General features: G+C 34.3%; 2 protein-coding genes across 3 annotated transcripts; both read left to right on the forward strand.

Annotated features, from left to right (window-relative positions):
- Window positions 1–1,009: 1,009 nt before the first annotated feature.
- On the forward strand, window positions 1,010–5,770 carry LOC111367914 (transmembrane protein 33 homolog). 2 transcript variants are annotated; one of them, XM_022989028.1, is made up of 10 exons: window positions 1,010–1,414; window positions 2,239–2,365; window positions 2,495–2,586; window positions 3,351–3,476; window positions 3,575–3,695; window positions 3,806–3,890; window positions 4,428–4,538; window positions 4,685–4,724; window positions 5,352–5,537; window positions 5,592–5,770. In XM_022989028.1, the coding sequence occupies exons 1-9, from the start codon at window positions 1,235–1,237 to the stop codon at window positions 5,502–5,504; spliced, it is 1,035 nt and encodes a 344-aa protein (XP_022844796.1). In that variant the 5' UTR covers window positions 1,010–1,234; the 3' UTR covers window positions 5,505–5,537; window positions 5,592–5,770. The 2 variants fall into 2 exon arrangements, with proteins under 2 accessions (XP_022844796.1, XP_022844795.1); XM_022989027.1 differs by having other exon boundaries at window positions 5,352–5,770.
- A 1,576-nt stretch (window positions 5,771–7,346) lies between these two features.
- Window positions 7,347–14,388, forward strand: LOC111367915 (isoprenylcysteine alpha-carbonyl methylesterase ICME). Its single transcript, XM_022989029.1, has 11 exons — window positions 7,347–7,774; window positions 8,669–8,745; window positions 9,375–9,444; window positions 9,534–9,614; window positions 10,714–10,788; window positions 11,396–11,497; window positions 11,877–12,014; window positions 12,147–12,212; window positions 12,324–12,467; window positions 13,650–13,740; window positions 14,052–14,388. Exons 1-11 carry the CDS (start codon window positions 7,533–7,535, stop codon window positions 14,211–14,213), a joined length of 1,248 nt encoding a protein of 415 aa, XP_022844797.1. The 5' UTR covers window positions 7,347–7,532; the 3' UTR covers window positions 14,214–14,388.
- Window positions 14,389–14,702: the final 314 nt, after the last annotated feature.

Raw genomic sequence — 14,702 nt, forward strand, 5'->3', positions numbered from 1 at the left:
ATATTGCATCGATAGAGGTTATGGGTCTTTATGTTCAACTTTGCCATTGAACCTTCCTACCAAATTTATGAAAACACTAGTAATGATCATCTTAACATGTACATTGAACATAACTTGTTCTTGATGAAATACATTCTATCCCGTAATAAAAATATGTTAAAAATTTGATAAATTCTATGTCAATCAGAGACTCAATAAAACATCTACATATTAGAACATTAGAATCCTTCATAGAATAGCATTTGATAGTCTAGAAAACAATTTAGAATTCTCTGATCGTACTCAAAGAGATCAAGAGTTAACAGGAACCAGCCTATAAGTTATCTATATGTGTAATTGAAACCGCTTCGCCTTTATACGGAAGCTGAGATTCTTTATAAGATATAATCTATGCTCAATCCAATTTATTTCTAGGACTAATAGTTTCTCTTGATCATCAATTATTTCTCAAGATTATAATTTTGTGCTTAATTTTATATCTACGTTCATGTAAAATCTAGTACAATTTTGGATGCGAATTATGTTTGCAACCAAAAAAATACACGAATCTCCTCCATCATTCTTAGTAATATTTAAAATCTCAAAACTTCATATTTATCAACATTTATGACTTCTAATTGTGTGGACATGTTTTAATATTCATGAGATTGGATAATATAATGTATAAGATTTTCGCCTCTTGTTCTTCACTGGCACTTTTAAGTAGTACACGTCATGTTTGCACCCCTTGCCTTTTTTCTTGTCTATCGTCTTCCTCTCTAAATAAGCCTGCATTTGAACGTTTATTGATTAATGAGTTTTATCTTCCGTCAGTCAATAACACAAATGTTAGGTTTCCTTTAATTTGTTCGAATTTTTATGTTTGGTACAAATTAAAATTTGATTTTAATACCATAATTTTTGAACCAAATATTTCAAAAACTTTTATCATAATCTACTAAAAAATTGATATTAACCCTCACCAAACACCGTCACATAAGTCTCTAAAATTAATATTCCAAACCATTTGTGCTGGTTTTACAACCCTATGCCCGTAACGATTTTAGGTCAAACTGGTGAAAATTGGTGTGAATTAACAAGAGAGGACCTGCTGGACTCTCTGAATAAAATGATTACAAAATGAAAAATCTAGTAAATTGGAAAAAAAACGGCGACTGTATTGTAGACCCTTCGTCGTCGAAGTGAGTGGATCACAACTCAGAAGTGAATTAATTGGTGTTTTTTGACAAGAAAGATGGAAGGAGGAGAAGGAGAGGATCCGCAGAAGTTGAAAAAAATAGCAGCGGTGGCGTACGACTACGATAACGACCCACGATGGGCGGACTACTGGTCTAACATCCTTATTCCACCCAATATGGCCTCCCGCTCCGATGTTGTCAACCACTTCAAGCAAAAGTTCTACCAGCGATACATTGTACTGCTTTTAAAATTTCTCTTTTAATTAGTTTTTATAGTGTGTGATAAATCACCCATTTTTGTTCTCGGTAGCTATCTTGTGTGTAGTAATTTATGCCTGAACTAGAGAATCATTGCTAAATGAATCTTTTATTGGAATTTTGTTTGTATATTGAATCGAGATGGTTTTAGGTGAAGAAATACAATACATTTTCTGTTGTTTGGTTTTTGGTATGAAATTGTAATTTATTTATATATTTATTATTATTATTTTTTTTTTTGCTTTTTATTTAGGTGTAATGACTGTGTATTTTATCTGGGTTTAGTTGATTTTTACATGGTCGTTACTGAATCACCATCAAGAATATTTAAGAATTTGAGAAAATTTGGCATTGCATGAAGGGCATATTGTTAAAATGTATTTTAGTTTTGTCTGTTCTGCTTGAGTTACTGTGAGATACCAACAGTGGATAGTGTCCTCGTGAATCGTGAGAGTGAATTTTCTTCTGCTGTTTGTAGTTCAGTGACATAGTTGGGATTGTAGACTATATGTTTCAAACGATACATTTTTAATTTTAATGCTCTCCCCATTTGTGGTGTTTGAAGGGCTAGGAATACATGAAACAACACTATACCAAATGTTGGAGGGCATGTGTTTAGAAATGAGGATGGTCGTGATATTGGCATGTCTTAAGGATAAAACTTTTGAGAGTTTCTTCGCTTTCCGTAGTACTTGAATAGGGGGTTAGGAGTCAGCAAAAGCATACAAGCAGCACATTATCCTTTTTGCTGCAACTTTATGAGATCATTATTTGTTGCTGATTTGATCCTTTTACTCTGCAGGATCCTAATTTGATTGTCGAGCCAATGAATACTAACAGTACTTCTCAGCAATCAAGGCCATCAGTGCCACCATCACAATCTTCGTCAGCTTCTACACAGAATAATCACTCCCGCCCAAGGGATTCTCGTATAAAATTTTATATTTCACCATTTACTTTTACAAGATCAGAAAATGTTGCTTTGCATTATTATTTCTTTTTCTGGTCAGATATGTTTTGTACTTGAACTGCTTGAATTCATGTTGTGGGGTCTGCAGGTAGCACATCAGGGACATCCGCGGCTCCACCACCAAATTCCACGTCACTGCGTTGGGATCGAGAAACCATTCAATTTTCTGTCCATGCTTGGGTATGCTAAATTCTGTTCTTTTGTATTCATGCAGCATGTATTCTGGGGAAGATAGTCGCAAGAACTTGTTATTGTTAGGTAGTTTTTACCTCATAACATTACCCATGTCAGATAACAGTGACTTGTGCCACTACTATCATCTATGTTATCGTGGCCATGTATTTGATATTTATTGGTGTTAAATTTATGTACCTGTAGTCTTCAGCTGGAGTGTCTAGTGAATTTTTGCTTAACATCTTAGAATATGCACTTAAAATTATATTCTATTTTATTTTGATAATTTTTACACATCCAGCTCGGGACGATTCAGTAATCCTGTATATAAGTTGAATTTTAGTCGATGTTTGTATTTGGCTGTTCAAAAACTGTTAAGCTCGCTGAGAATTTATCTAATCTTTGCTTTCTTCAAAATGTATCTCATAATTGCATTACGGTTTCCACATTCCTGATTGAATAGTATTTGGGAGGGATCAAGCATCATGGAATCAAGGTTACTTGCAATGTTTATCGTTTGAAATGCTGGGTATGCCTGTTTGTTTGAGTTCGAAATTAAACATGATATTGTTCATTTGTGGTTTGAGTTAAGAAACTTGTGACTGTTGCTATTTTATTGTTGTGAAGTTAGAAATTATTATTATTTAATTTCTTTTCTCCTTTTGGTTGAGGAAATGTGGGGAGATGGTGTGATTTTACCGCTGCTTAGTAGCTTATTTTTATATTCAAATTATCGCAGCTTATTATTATTATTTTTTTTTTCTCTGCAGGTACTTGTTGTGGCGGTTCTTGCTATCTTTCCTCTCGTGCCTAAGAATCTGTCAAATCACGCATACCGGCTTTCCCTCATGGGAACTGCATGTTCTTCTCTGTATTCTTTGTATTCAATATATGGGGTAACTCTCATGTTTATAGTTTTTGATTAAAGTTGTGGTGGTGCATGGATTTATTTTCTTACGGCATCAATATACTAGTAATTGATCATTATTTGCAGAAACCTAGAGCATGGAACTTGCAGGCTTTGCAAGTTTGGTTTCAGTCGGTGGTGGTTACCAAAGATTTTATCTACTCCATCTACTGCCTTACATTTGTCTCTTCACATCTGTGCCTCAAATGTTAGTGTCACTGCAATTCTGCTTTATTAGTTTCTCTACCTTATTTTCTTAATGTGCACTGGGCTCTTCCTATCCATTGCACATAATTTGCTGATGTTCACTGTTAGCAGTTGCTCTAATTCCCATTTTGGGTAGGGCCCTTGAGCACGTTGCAAAGTTTCTGAGGCGCAACTTTAGCAGATCTACTTTGTATAGGTAAAGAAGTATGAATTTCTTACATCTGTGGTACTTTGTTATGTTTTGGTCATTGATTTCATAGAAAGGGATCAAGTAGAACTTATAGAAAAAGAACTATTTAGGTGCACTATTTGCATAGCTTAGTTTATGAGAAATAATAATGACAAAGGTAGTCAGCTTTGTCTGAAATTGCGAATTCACAAATTAGTTCAAGTTGAACTTGTAATTCATGCTGTAAATTTGCATATTATGAACATGTTGATGTTGTCAGTATATTTTCAAACAGACAATGCACCTGAAACAATGGTGTGAAGCGGAAAAACTGAGCCTTGAGATCTACACTATTAAGCACATATACACATGTTCATGCAATCGGGAAAGAGAAAAGGAGATGGCGTAGGAGATAAAATTGCCATTGAACCAGCAGGGAATTATTTCCGAAGATGTAGTTTTACATCTTCTATTATCTTCTTGGACAAGTAGATTGATGCTGTATTGTTACTATATACGTGTCCCTTTGGTCACATATGTAACTTCTTTCTTGGATTCCTGCAGGAAATACTTGGAAGAGGCTTGTGTTTGGGTTGATTCAAACGCAACCCTTGGCATTCTATCCTCACAAGTGGAGATTGGAGTTGGATTCCTTCTGATTTTCTCTCTCTTCTCGTCAGTACCTCTACTCAGTTCCCACGTTTATAAATATCTGGATTTCATTTTTATTAAATAATTTATCATTGTTCAAGAAAAAGAAACGGGAATTTGTGTAATTGTTAAAGATATATTCTTCCTTAACTTGTATTTTAAAAATGCAGGTGGCAGCGTAATATTATACAGACATTTATGTACTGGCAGGTGCGTGTTGCTTCTCAGACTCTAAAAATATGAGAGTTTCCATTTAACGTGACATTATTTACGGCCTTATAATATGCAGTGCGGGTGTAAGTGAAGCTTCCCTTTGTTTTCTAGCTAGATTATTGAGTCAGTCTCAATGTTATTATTAATGATCGAGTTATATTGCATCTTTGGTGCGAACCTAGGAATCCCTTAGATATGATGCACAATGGACCTTGTTCTATCTTTGACCAGAGATTTCTCTATGAATAATAAAAATTGCAGTTTGAAGAAGGGAAGGGAGAAGGGTTCCTCGACTCTGCAACAGATAGAGGAGGATTTATTCAATCATGATAGTGCAGTTTATATTATATGCTTCCTTCAAGATATTTGGCTCAGCTTCCCGTATGATTTTTCTTATCCTTAAGAGAGTAATTAGAACCTTTAGGTCCAGTTAGCCGTTCAAGTTTGGAATGTATGAAATTTGGTTGTCGTGGTTCTGACCATTCATAACCTGTCGAATAGATTTATGATTTCTATTGTTGTTGAGCCATTTCTCGTCATCAATTTACGGTCTTGTCAAAAATATTATTTGTTCTTTGTTTGATGATACTAGCGTTAACATGGTACTTGAACTTTTTCGTGCAGCTTTTAAAGCTTATGTATCATGCTCCTGCATCTGCTGCTTACCATCAAAGTGCATGGTCTAGGATTGGTCGGACTGTAGACCCATTTATCCAACGCTATGCTCCATTCTTGAACTCTCCGATCTCGGCCGTTCAAAGATGGTGGTTTAGGTGAGTAAAAAGTTAGAGAGAAGGGGTCGGTGACGGGGTTAACAACAACAAATGCTGTTATTTCCCTCCGTGCCTTTGTAACTTGAGATTGGAAAAGAGGATACATGTTTCATAACTTTAGATGTATGGTTAAGCAGCCACTTGACTCGGTTTTATACTGATTACTTCTTGCTAATGTTAAGAGGTGACTTTAAAGCAGTGTCTTTCACTTGGTTATGAAGTTCTGTTTTACATTTTCTATAGTTTATAGAAATCTTTATTTGTTTAACAGTAACATGTCTCCATCGTTACTCTGTTATACAATAATTTAATTTCTAAGCGTCTATGGTTAATTTACTTGAGATATATTTTCATTTACTTAATGAATTTGGATTCAGAACATGAGTATTTTTGAGTCTACGTAAAATATGTCTTACTTTTCAAAATTGTTATTTATTTATCTATTTATTCTGGACTTGGGTTAACATAATCTTCGGTACTTGAATAACATATTTTGTGGGGAATATAACGTCTTTTGCTAAACTTGAATAAAGACTGTTCTAGTAGAGATCTCTAGGCAGTCGCAATCAATTTGTTCTATGGCCCTGTTTGAGAGCGATTTTGAGAATTGATTTTGTGACTGTTAGGAGAAAAGTGGAGACCACTCGTGAGAGAAAAAGTCAAATTTTACGGTCGAAATAGTGAAATAACAATCAAAAAATCAATTCTTGACGTTGAAAAATCACTCCTAAACAAGCTCTATATGTGACTATAATAGGCCAATAAATAAATAAAATAAAAATAAATAAATAATGGCCAATGGTTTCATATAATCCATACAGGAAGACGTGATCGTTGAAGGAAAAAGTGGCAAATTTGTATACTACACCTTTCCCTAGCAGGTAGACAACTGTCAAATGTTTGACAATGTTCTCAAACCTTCCCCACGAGGGATCTCATAAGGCAGTCAAAACTTGTACTTCTTGTAGAGATAGTGTTTATAAACTAAATTTTAAAATAACTTCTTCTTCGAGATTAACTTTTAGTAAAAGTTATAGAAATATTCTGCGTGTACAATAGGATTTACACGTTGACGTACATCTTTTTGGATAATTTTAATCTTCATACAATTTAATTATTTTAATAATATTTTACTTTTCATTTTTCGATAAAATTATTATCATTTTTGAAATTTGTGTTATTAATTCTCAATTAATTAACATTAACATTAATCTATATTCAATGAAATTTCACTTGATGTATCTTGAATTACATGAATTTAGAATTATTATAAATGAATTTATTCATATTCATATATCTAGAAAATTTTAATGAGTGTTTAAATTTATGTATTAACGATTAATTTTTATGTATCAAATGTAATATAAAAAGATTGCTCGTTTATAGTATTTCATCATTACAAAAAAATTTGAATCATAGAAATTAAGTCTTTAGAGTATAATTTAAGTACAATTTACTTCTATTAAATTTTTATGCTAAATTTTATCTTTTTTAATTCGTCCAAGACTAATCAAATTTTGCAACAAATTAGTATCAAATATTACTTTTACATCATTTATAAATTATTTTAGAATAACGTGTAATGCATGTTCTACTTTGACTAGTAATGTTCAAGTAACATTTTATTATTGATGGATGTAAAAATTGTATTCCAACTCGTCAATGATAAAATGTCACTTGGATGTAAAATTTCTTTTGACTTATGATATGGTCAGGTCATTATTTGACTATGATAAATTCAATTAAAAATAAAATTATATAATTCATTTAATTGTATATTTTATTTAGTATCATTCGTATTTGTATTAAACATTATTCTATTATAGTCTATTCATCTCGTGGTGTATGAATTTGTCAAACGGAGTCGAGGCTATGACATTTGTCTTGCATGTAAATTAGGCAAAACCCGCCATTTTCACTGCACCGTTCCGTGTGATAAGATTCTTTCTCAAATCCCAATAAAATCTACCTTTTTTCTAAAACCAGCTCCTCGAATCTTCGGATTTGTGATTCTAAGTTAACCCACCGGAAAATGGCGATGGAAACATCGACTTCTTTGCCGGCGACGATGGAGTCGAGCGAGTCCTTTGAGAATTTGAAGCAACAAATGGAAACTGATGGTTTGATCAGGGTTTCGAGTTTTCCTCAGCGGAGAACTGTGAATAAAAAAGCTCGGCCGCGTCGTCAACAGTCTTTTAGCCGTGACATTGGTCACGCTGCAGCAGAGACCTATTTGGTCACTGGCCTCAGCTTCAAGCTCCTTGGCTACCTGGGGTACTATTCTTAGTGCTTTTCTCTTCCTAATATTCTTTTGTTTATTGCACACTTCTATTGCTCGCGTAATTTGAATATCCTTTTGCTATGTTAAGCACAATTGATTGAGGAAATAGGGTGCGGGGAGTAGGGATATTTGATTATGAGCTACCAATAGTTGAATCTTTTGATCATCTTTGTGGTATCCAAACAAAAATCGCTACTCAAAAGTGCACTGGACAAACATGATAATTTGGCTGAATTTTTTTGTTTTCCAAACAAAAAGGTTAAAATTTTAGCTGGAGTATGTTAATGAAGGTTAGAATTGACATGAAAATACGTTATGGCAGTGAGCACAAAGCAGACAAGCGATTTTATATTTTAAATGGAACATATTTGGGACGATGTGTGATACCATCTTATTAAGAAGAATCAATAGTACACTGACTGGGTTGTTAAAATAGATATTAGAGTTCTATTGAGAGAACAAATAAAGAATTTTGAGAAAACATTGTTACTCATTATTGATTGGCTTGTTCAGATAGATACTGGAGTGCAAATTGAGAAAATATAAATGTCTTGCATATAACCAATGTTCATTTGCTGATTCTTTAGATATTGAGCACATGATTCACAACAATAACAACAAGAAGCTAAGCCTTGTCATCAATAAAGGTTTTGAAAGGTTCAACAAAATCAAATCATTTGAAATTTCTAGATCTACAGCACACCTATTCAAGATTGATTAATTCTAATTTCGGATATCATGAATTTCTTTGATCCCAAGCTCAAAATGGTCAAATAACATAGAAGTTGAAACATGCTCATTTTATGTTATTGCTTTTTTGTCTCATTGTCAACCTTTACTTTTTACATACAAGGCTAGTTTCATTCCTAATCGTTTCTTTTATTCAGGTTAGGGTACCGCTGGATCACACGACTTCTTGCCCTTGCTCTGTATGCAATGTTACTTATGCCAGGTTTCCTCCAAGGTACGTACAAGATGCAATTATGCCTCTTTTGGTACATGAAAGCTTAGGGGTTATGCATATATAACAGGTTTAATATTGTATATATGTATTATGCAGTGTTTCCCATTTCTTATCAGGAGAAAGACACTAAGCAAATTTTGTCCTCGTTAATGATTGAAAAGCTCAGGGTTATTTTAAAATTTTGACATATTTTGGTAATTCAATGAACGGTGACACTTGAAAATACCCAATCTGTTCAGTAAGCCCAAAGTGTAACCGAGAAAGGTGAAATTAGGTTAATTTTTCTGAAAAGAATCCACGAACAATCATGTAACAATGAGTAGAAAAACTGAACAACAATATTTGAAAGTAATTGTATCTATTTCTTTTTTAGATTTGTGGGTAGGGGTAGGATATATCTCTATTTTAATGATGCTATTTATATTTTTCTGCTGCTTATTTTAAATTGATATGGTTACTCCTCTAGACATATTAACTAAAATTATTTTTATCTGCAATTTAGATCTTGCAGAATACATATTTTTGCAGTCATTCTTTTTAGTATGCGTAGCATGAATTCGATGCTCTTGTCATGGATTCAGCTTCTTTATCTTGAATGATAAGATCTTTTTATATTTGTTATTTGGTAGTTGCATTTCAATATTTCTTTTCGAGCCAAGTCCGCAGAAGTATTGTTTATGGAGATCAGCCAAGGAATAGGTACATTTTTGTGAGGTTGAAGCCTTCGTCTAATATTTTTTCACTTTATTTCCATCCAATTTTGACTATGATATAAAAGTATTTTGCAGGTTGGATTTATATTTACCATCAAATGAAGATGGCCTGAAACCTGTGGTCGCATTTGTAACTGGAGGGGCTTGGATTATTGGGTGAGTAAGCCAGAGGTTATCACCTTTAACTTATTTTCATCCACCTGTTTTAGGTAGGTTTTGGCGGCACCATTCTTCCAGGTTTCCCCTCCTTCCCTAACTTTGACCTCCGACACTTCCAACAGCATACTCCACCAACAACTTCCCTTACCATTTCCTATTTGCTATAAACTCATATCTTGTATATATATTTCTTTGAATTTTTGTTTACAGTTAAATCAATCCATGCCATACATGTTCTGTTGGTTGAAAATTGTAGTACTGACTGCTGCATGGTGATAAATTCTGCGGTGGTGATGGTGTCTACTATTGTCAAGGTCTCCTGTAGAGTGAGGGAGCCCTCAGTTGTGTGCGGGAGGAAGAATGAAGAAGAAAAGAGGAAAGTAAAGGGAGTGATAATTGCAATAGAAGGCGATTGCAGTGTTGTTAAAGGGTGGATGCAACGTGCAATCCCATACTCTTCTTGAAAATAGGATTAAATCCCAAATCTCAATCAAATAACACCTTTGGAAAATTGTAACTTTGGCCGTTTTCGAAGTTAAAATTACAGAAACCTCAATATCATGGCCTCCCAAACAACATGTTTAATCAGGGAATCACTGGCCCACTTTGCATGGCATCTTTATCTCAAATATTAGATTTCAGATGACCGAACAAACTAGTCCTTAGGGACGATGGGAGGGATCGAACTCCATCTTTTTAAGATGAATCTATCAATTTTAAATAGATGTGACTTAATTTACACGGCACATGTAGAATGTCTTGACCTATGTGCTTTTTCTTAACTAGCATTGTTTCCTCAGTCCACAATGTATTCATTATGTTATGTTACTCAAGAAGTGACTTCACCAAATAGAGTTGGATAGTTCATTGTTGAAAGTCGAAATTCAATTCGGATACTATATTTTCCTTCTTATGTTGAATGACAGTGTCATGTCAGTTTACTTGTTCAAAATATTTATTACGTAAATTCTATGTAACATGCTATCCAAAGCAATCAGTAGATTTTTTAAGCTAGTTATTCCAATGCATAATTCGTATTCTCTATAGACAATGCTACTTGTGTCCTATTGTAGTCATAGTATAATCGTGTTTGCAGCTACAAGGCATGGGGTTCTTTGCTAGGACTACAATTAGCAGAAAGAGATATCATAGTGGCATGTATTGATTACAGGTAACTGACTCAATCTTAATTCTATCGTGTTTATTCTGATATTCATGAATTGAACATACTTGCAATTGTATTTTTATAAGCATAAGAGCCTATATGAATTGGCCATGGTTGCCTAATTCCAGAAAAAAATTGTAGGTTTTTACTCCCCACTCACCCTGGAAAGAACACTGCTATTTATTAGAAAGGTTTTGTCAAATAATGTTGTGTTCCCCCTCCAGAAATGGACTGGCATGATGTATTTCAATAGATTTATGTGCCTTTCTTCTGAAGAATAACACGCACAAGACAACCATTATAACATGTCAAAATAATTTTTTTCATTGTTCCTTTATCAATGTAATGTTCAGCAACCTGGCGTTTGCAAATTATCACCTTCAACTTGAATTAGTTATCATTATCATTTGGTTGAATGAATTCAACACAAAAAGTTTAAGTACACCTGTTGGCCTTCCAAATGACCACAGGTATTTGCCTGAGTTGCGAAATCCTTCATATACAATGATGAATAAATTCTTTCTTTATCTCCTATGTGAGTGTAAATGTAATTTTGATCGATAATATTGTCACTTCGTCACAGTTTCCCATATCTGTATCCATCTGGTTGCAGAAATTTTCCACAGGGAACAATCAGCGATATGGTTAATGATGTTTCTCAAGGGATTGCTTATATTTGCAACAATATTATTGGATATGGGGGTGATCCAAACAAGTAAGTCAATTTTATTTTTTTAATTGAGATCACTTACTTCAAAACTGGAGAAATAATATCAGGAATTTCATGAAAGAAACAAACGGAGGGAAAATTGATAGAGAAGGTCTGTACGACTTGAGTAACCAAGGGTTTGCCAATAATGGTGGTGGATAAAGGATACAGTCAGGAACAAAGTAGATTTGTTGTTAAAATAGAGAATCTTACCCTAGATAATAGAACAGAATGGGAAAAAGGAAGGGATTTATTTGTTGAGCCGAAACATCAAGTCTTGTTGAGATGTCTACGCTCTGGCACTAAGGGTTAGGACCTGCTGAGTGCTGGTGAATAATGAATGATCCTTCTTGCAAAAACACTTCTTTTGGAAACATTCCTGCAGGATTTATCTTATGGGTCAGTCAGCTGGTGCACATATTTCTTCCTGTGCTCTTTTGCAGCAGGCAATCAAAGAATCCAGAGGCAATAGCATTTCTTGGAGTGTCTCCCAGATAAAAGCTTATTTTGGTTTATCAGGGGGGTAAGTGTAGTATTTACCAGGATTTAAATTTTGTTTTCATATTGTTGAGGGGCCAATCTCTTGTTCTACCATGAATTGGATCTAAACTGTTTGATGGACTACAATAACTTCCTAATCCATGTATACTGACAGGTACAATTTACTCAATCTGGTCGATCATTTCCATAATCGAGGCTTGTATCGCTCCATCTTCTTGAGGTATAAAAGTTCTTTTCAATGCTAAATCATTTAATAATAGCCCATGGGTAAAGTTTGACCGACCGTGTTCTTTTGTTCTATATGATTGATGTCTTGATTTGTTATTTACAGTATAATGGAAGGAAAAAAATCACTGGAACAATTTTCTCCTGAAGTTATGGTACAGGATCCAAGCTCTGACAAGGCAGTTTCTATGCTTCCCCATATTGTCCTTTTCCATGGTACTACAGATAGTTCCATACCATCAGACGCAAGGTTTGCATTCCTTCTCAAGAATGATGTTAATAAGCTGCCCTTGACTTCATACAAGATACCGTGTCTTCTTGCAGTAAATGAATCTGTTGTTATCTAATCCCATGCTTTATGAACTGTGTGTGAATTTTTATATTGCAATTTTGAAATGTTTGTGTGCTGTTTTAATAAAATGGCATCATCTTTCAAGTTGAGAGGAGCTACTTATATTATAAGATGCTAACAGCTAGGTACTGACCCAATATTAATCTATCATTCTAACATAACTGTAAAGGCTCTTTTGTCAATTTCATTTTCTAGCAATGACATGTGAATTTATTATGCTAGAATACCCTTTCTGCAATTCTAATCTCGTCAGTTACCACTTGTATGTTGTTGTGAAATTGTACAAAATGTTTTTAAATCTGAAATTTTTCTTGAGCATGTATGTGTTCAGTATCATGACTTAAATGGTTACTAATACTGTTCTGAAAATGATTATTGTTGATCCAAAATCCGCTCTAGGAATTGGAGGCATGACATGCTGAAGTAGTGAAAAGTTCATATATTCAGTCTTTCGCTTATTTTTGATCTAGGTGTTTTTTTTTTTTTTTTTTTTTTTTGTCGTGTTTTCTTTTTCCCCTTTTCATGGGCTGGTGGAGTAAACAACTAGTCCTAGAAACTGAAGTACTGGAAAAAGGGAACTACATGGTGTGACCATTTAGTGTAGTAATTTATTATTTATATAGGTACAGTTGAACCTCTTTCGATTTATTGTCCTAATTGCCTAAGATTTGAATCATGCTTCACTTTAGCTTAGTGTGATTGCCCTGGTGCTGGTTTGGAACTGATCCAAGTACGCCTGACCTTCATGGAGTTCCAGGAAAGATGTTTCAACCCAAACTCTAGTTTTTCCTAACTCAAGGTTTTAGGCGGGCACTGTGTGGAAGGCTATACCTCTATGCATGGAAAGTGTTATAAATCCTTCTGTTGAAGATTAATAATGTCATGAATTTGGACAATGCACAACTCAAAATAAAAGAAAAGCATTCTTTAAAGTATATAATTCTTTTTTAGAATGCTATATCCTGTAATATATTAATTCTTGTATCTGGCCAAAGAAAATGCACACTATCTTGTTTAAGCAAGAGTTACTTAATTGTGGCACAGTGTTAACCTTTGTTTTAACTTGTTTACTATTTTCAGTAAAGCATTTGTGAATACACTCCACAGAAGGGGAGCTCGAGCAGAACTTATTTTATATGATGGAAAAACCCATACAGATCTATTCCTCCAAGTAAGCACGACTTATGTTCCATTTTTTCCCCCGGGCATTGCCTGAGTTGCAATAGATTTTACAATCAGTACTGCAGATTCTAATTATCAGTATAGAACTATTCATGTCCCATCCTTTCTAGAGCTGGCATCAGATTGATAGATGACTCGATTGATATGCTAGAGAAGTAGAAATATAACTACTTGTAACGAGGTGTAACTCATTCTGACTCAAGATTGACGTCGGACAGGCGATGGTTGAGTTTTAAGTGAATGTAGATCAGCCTGGTCAATTAACTTTTTAAGCTTGAAATTTAATCTCTCGAACTGCAGGATCCTCTTCGTGGTGGTAAAGACGAGCTTTTTGATTACTTGGTAGCCTTCATACATGCTGATGACAAAGAAGCCCTTGCTAGAGATGCAATGGCTCCTCCTAGAAGACGATATGTCCCAGAGATATTGTTGAGATTGGCTCGTCGGGTCAGCCCCTTCTAGGTCAGACATTTCCTAGTGCAGATGTTTTCTTTGTAATTGATGTCATATAATTCTCAATGGAAAGGGAGGTGTGTACTGTTTTAATACATGGACAGAATGTAGTGCTTTTGAGTCATACCTTGAACTTTCCTTTGGTTCTTTATATTATTTCATTTACTGGTGGATTGATTCCTAGTAACTCGATTTTATTTTATTTTTGGGAGGATGGGAAGGGAGGTAAAAATTCTCGAAACTTGACCTCAGCTCTGGAAACAATATTTCCTAACCAATCGAGATACGAAGATTTGGTCTATTAATTTGGTTTGAGAATGAGAGTATTTGTGAAATATTTAAGAATGAGGTTTTTTTAATGACTGTAAGATTAAAAAAAAAAAAAAAAAAAAAGTCTACCTATTTTTCCTTTAGCCAAAGCATAAGAGCATCTTCAAAGATTCTTTAAATATAAAGTACTCTCTATTGTAGAGAGTCGGCGCTTAAATGAGCTCCAAG

The sequence above is a fragment of the Olea europaea genome, chromosome 18 (assembly GCF_002742605.1).
Source record: "Olea europaea var. sylvestris chromosome 18, O_europaea_v1, whole genome shotgun sequence".
Lineage (NCBI taxonomy): Eukaryota > Viridiplantae > Streptophyta > Magnoliopsida > Lamiales > Oleaceae > Olea > Olea europaea.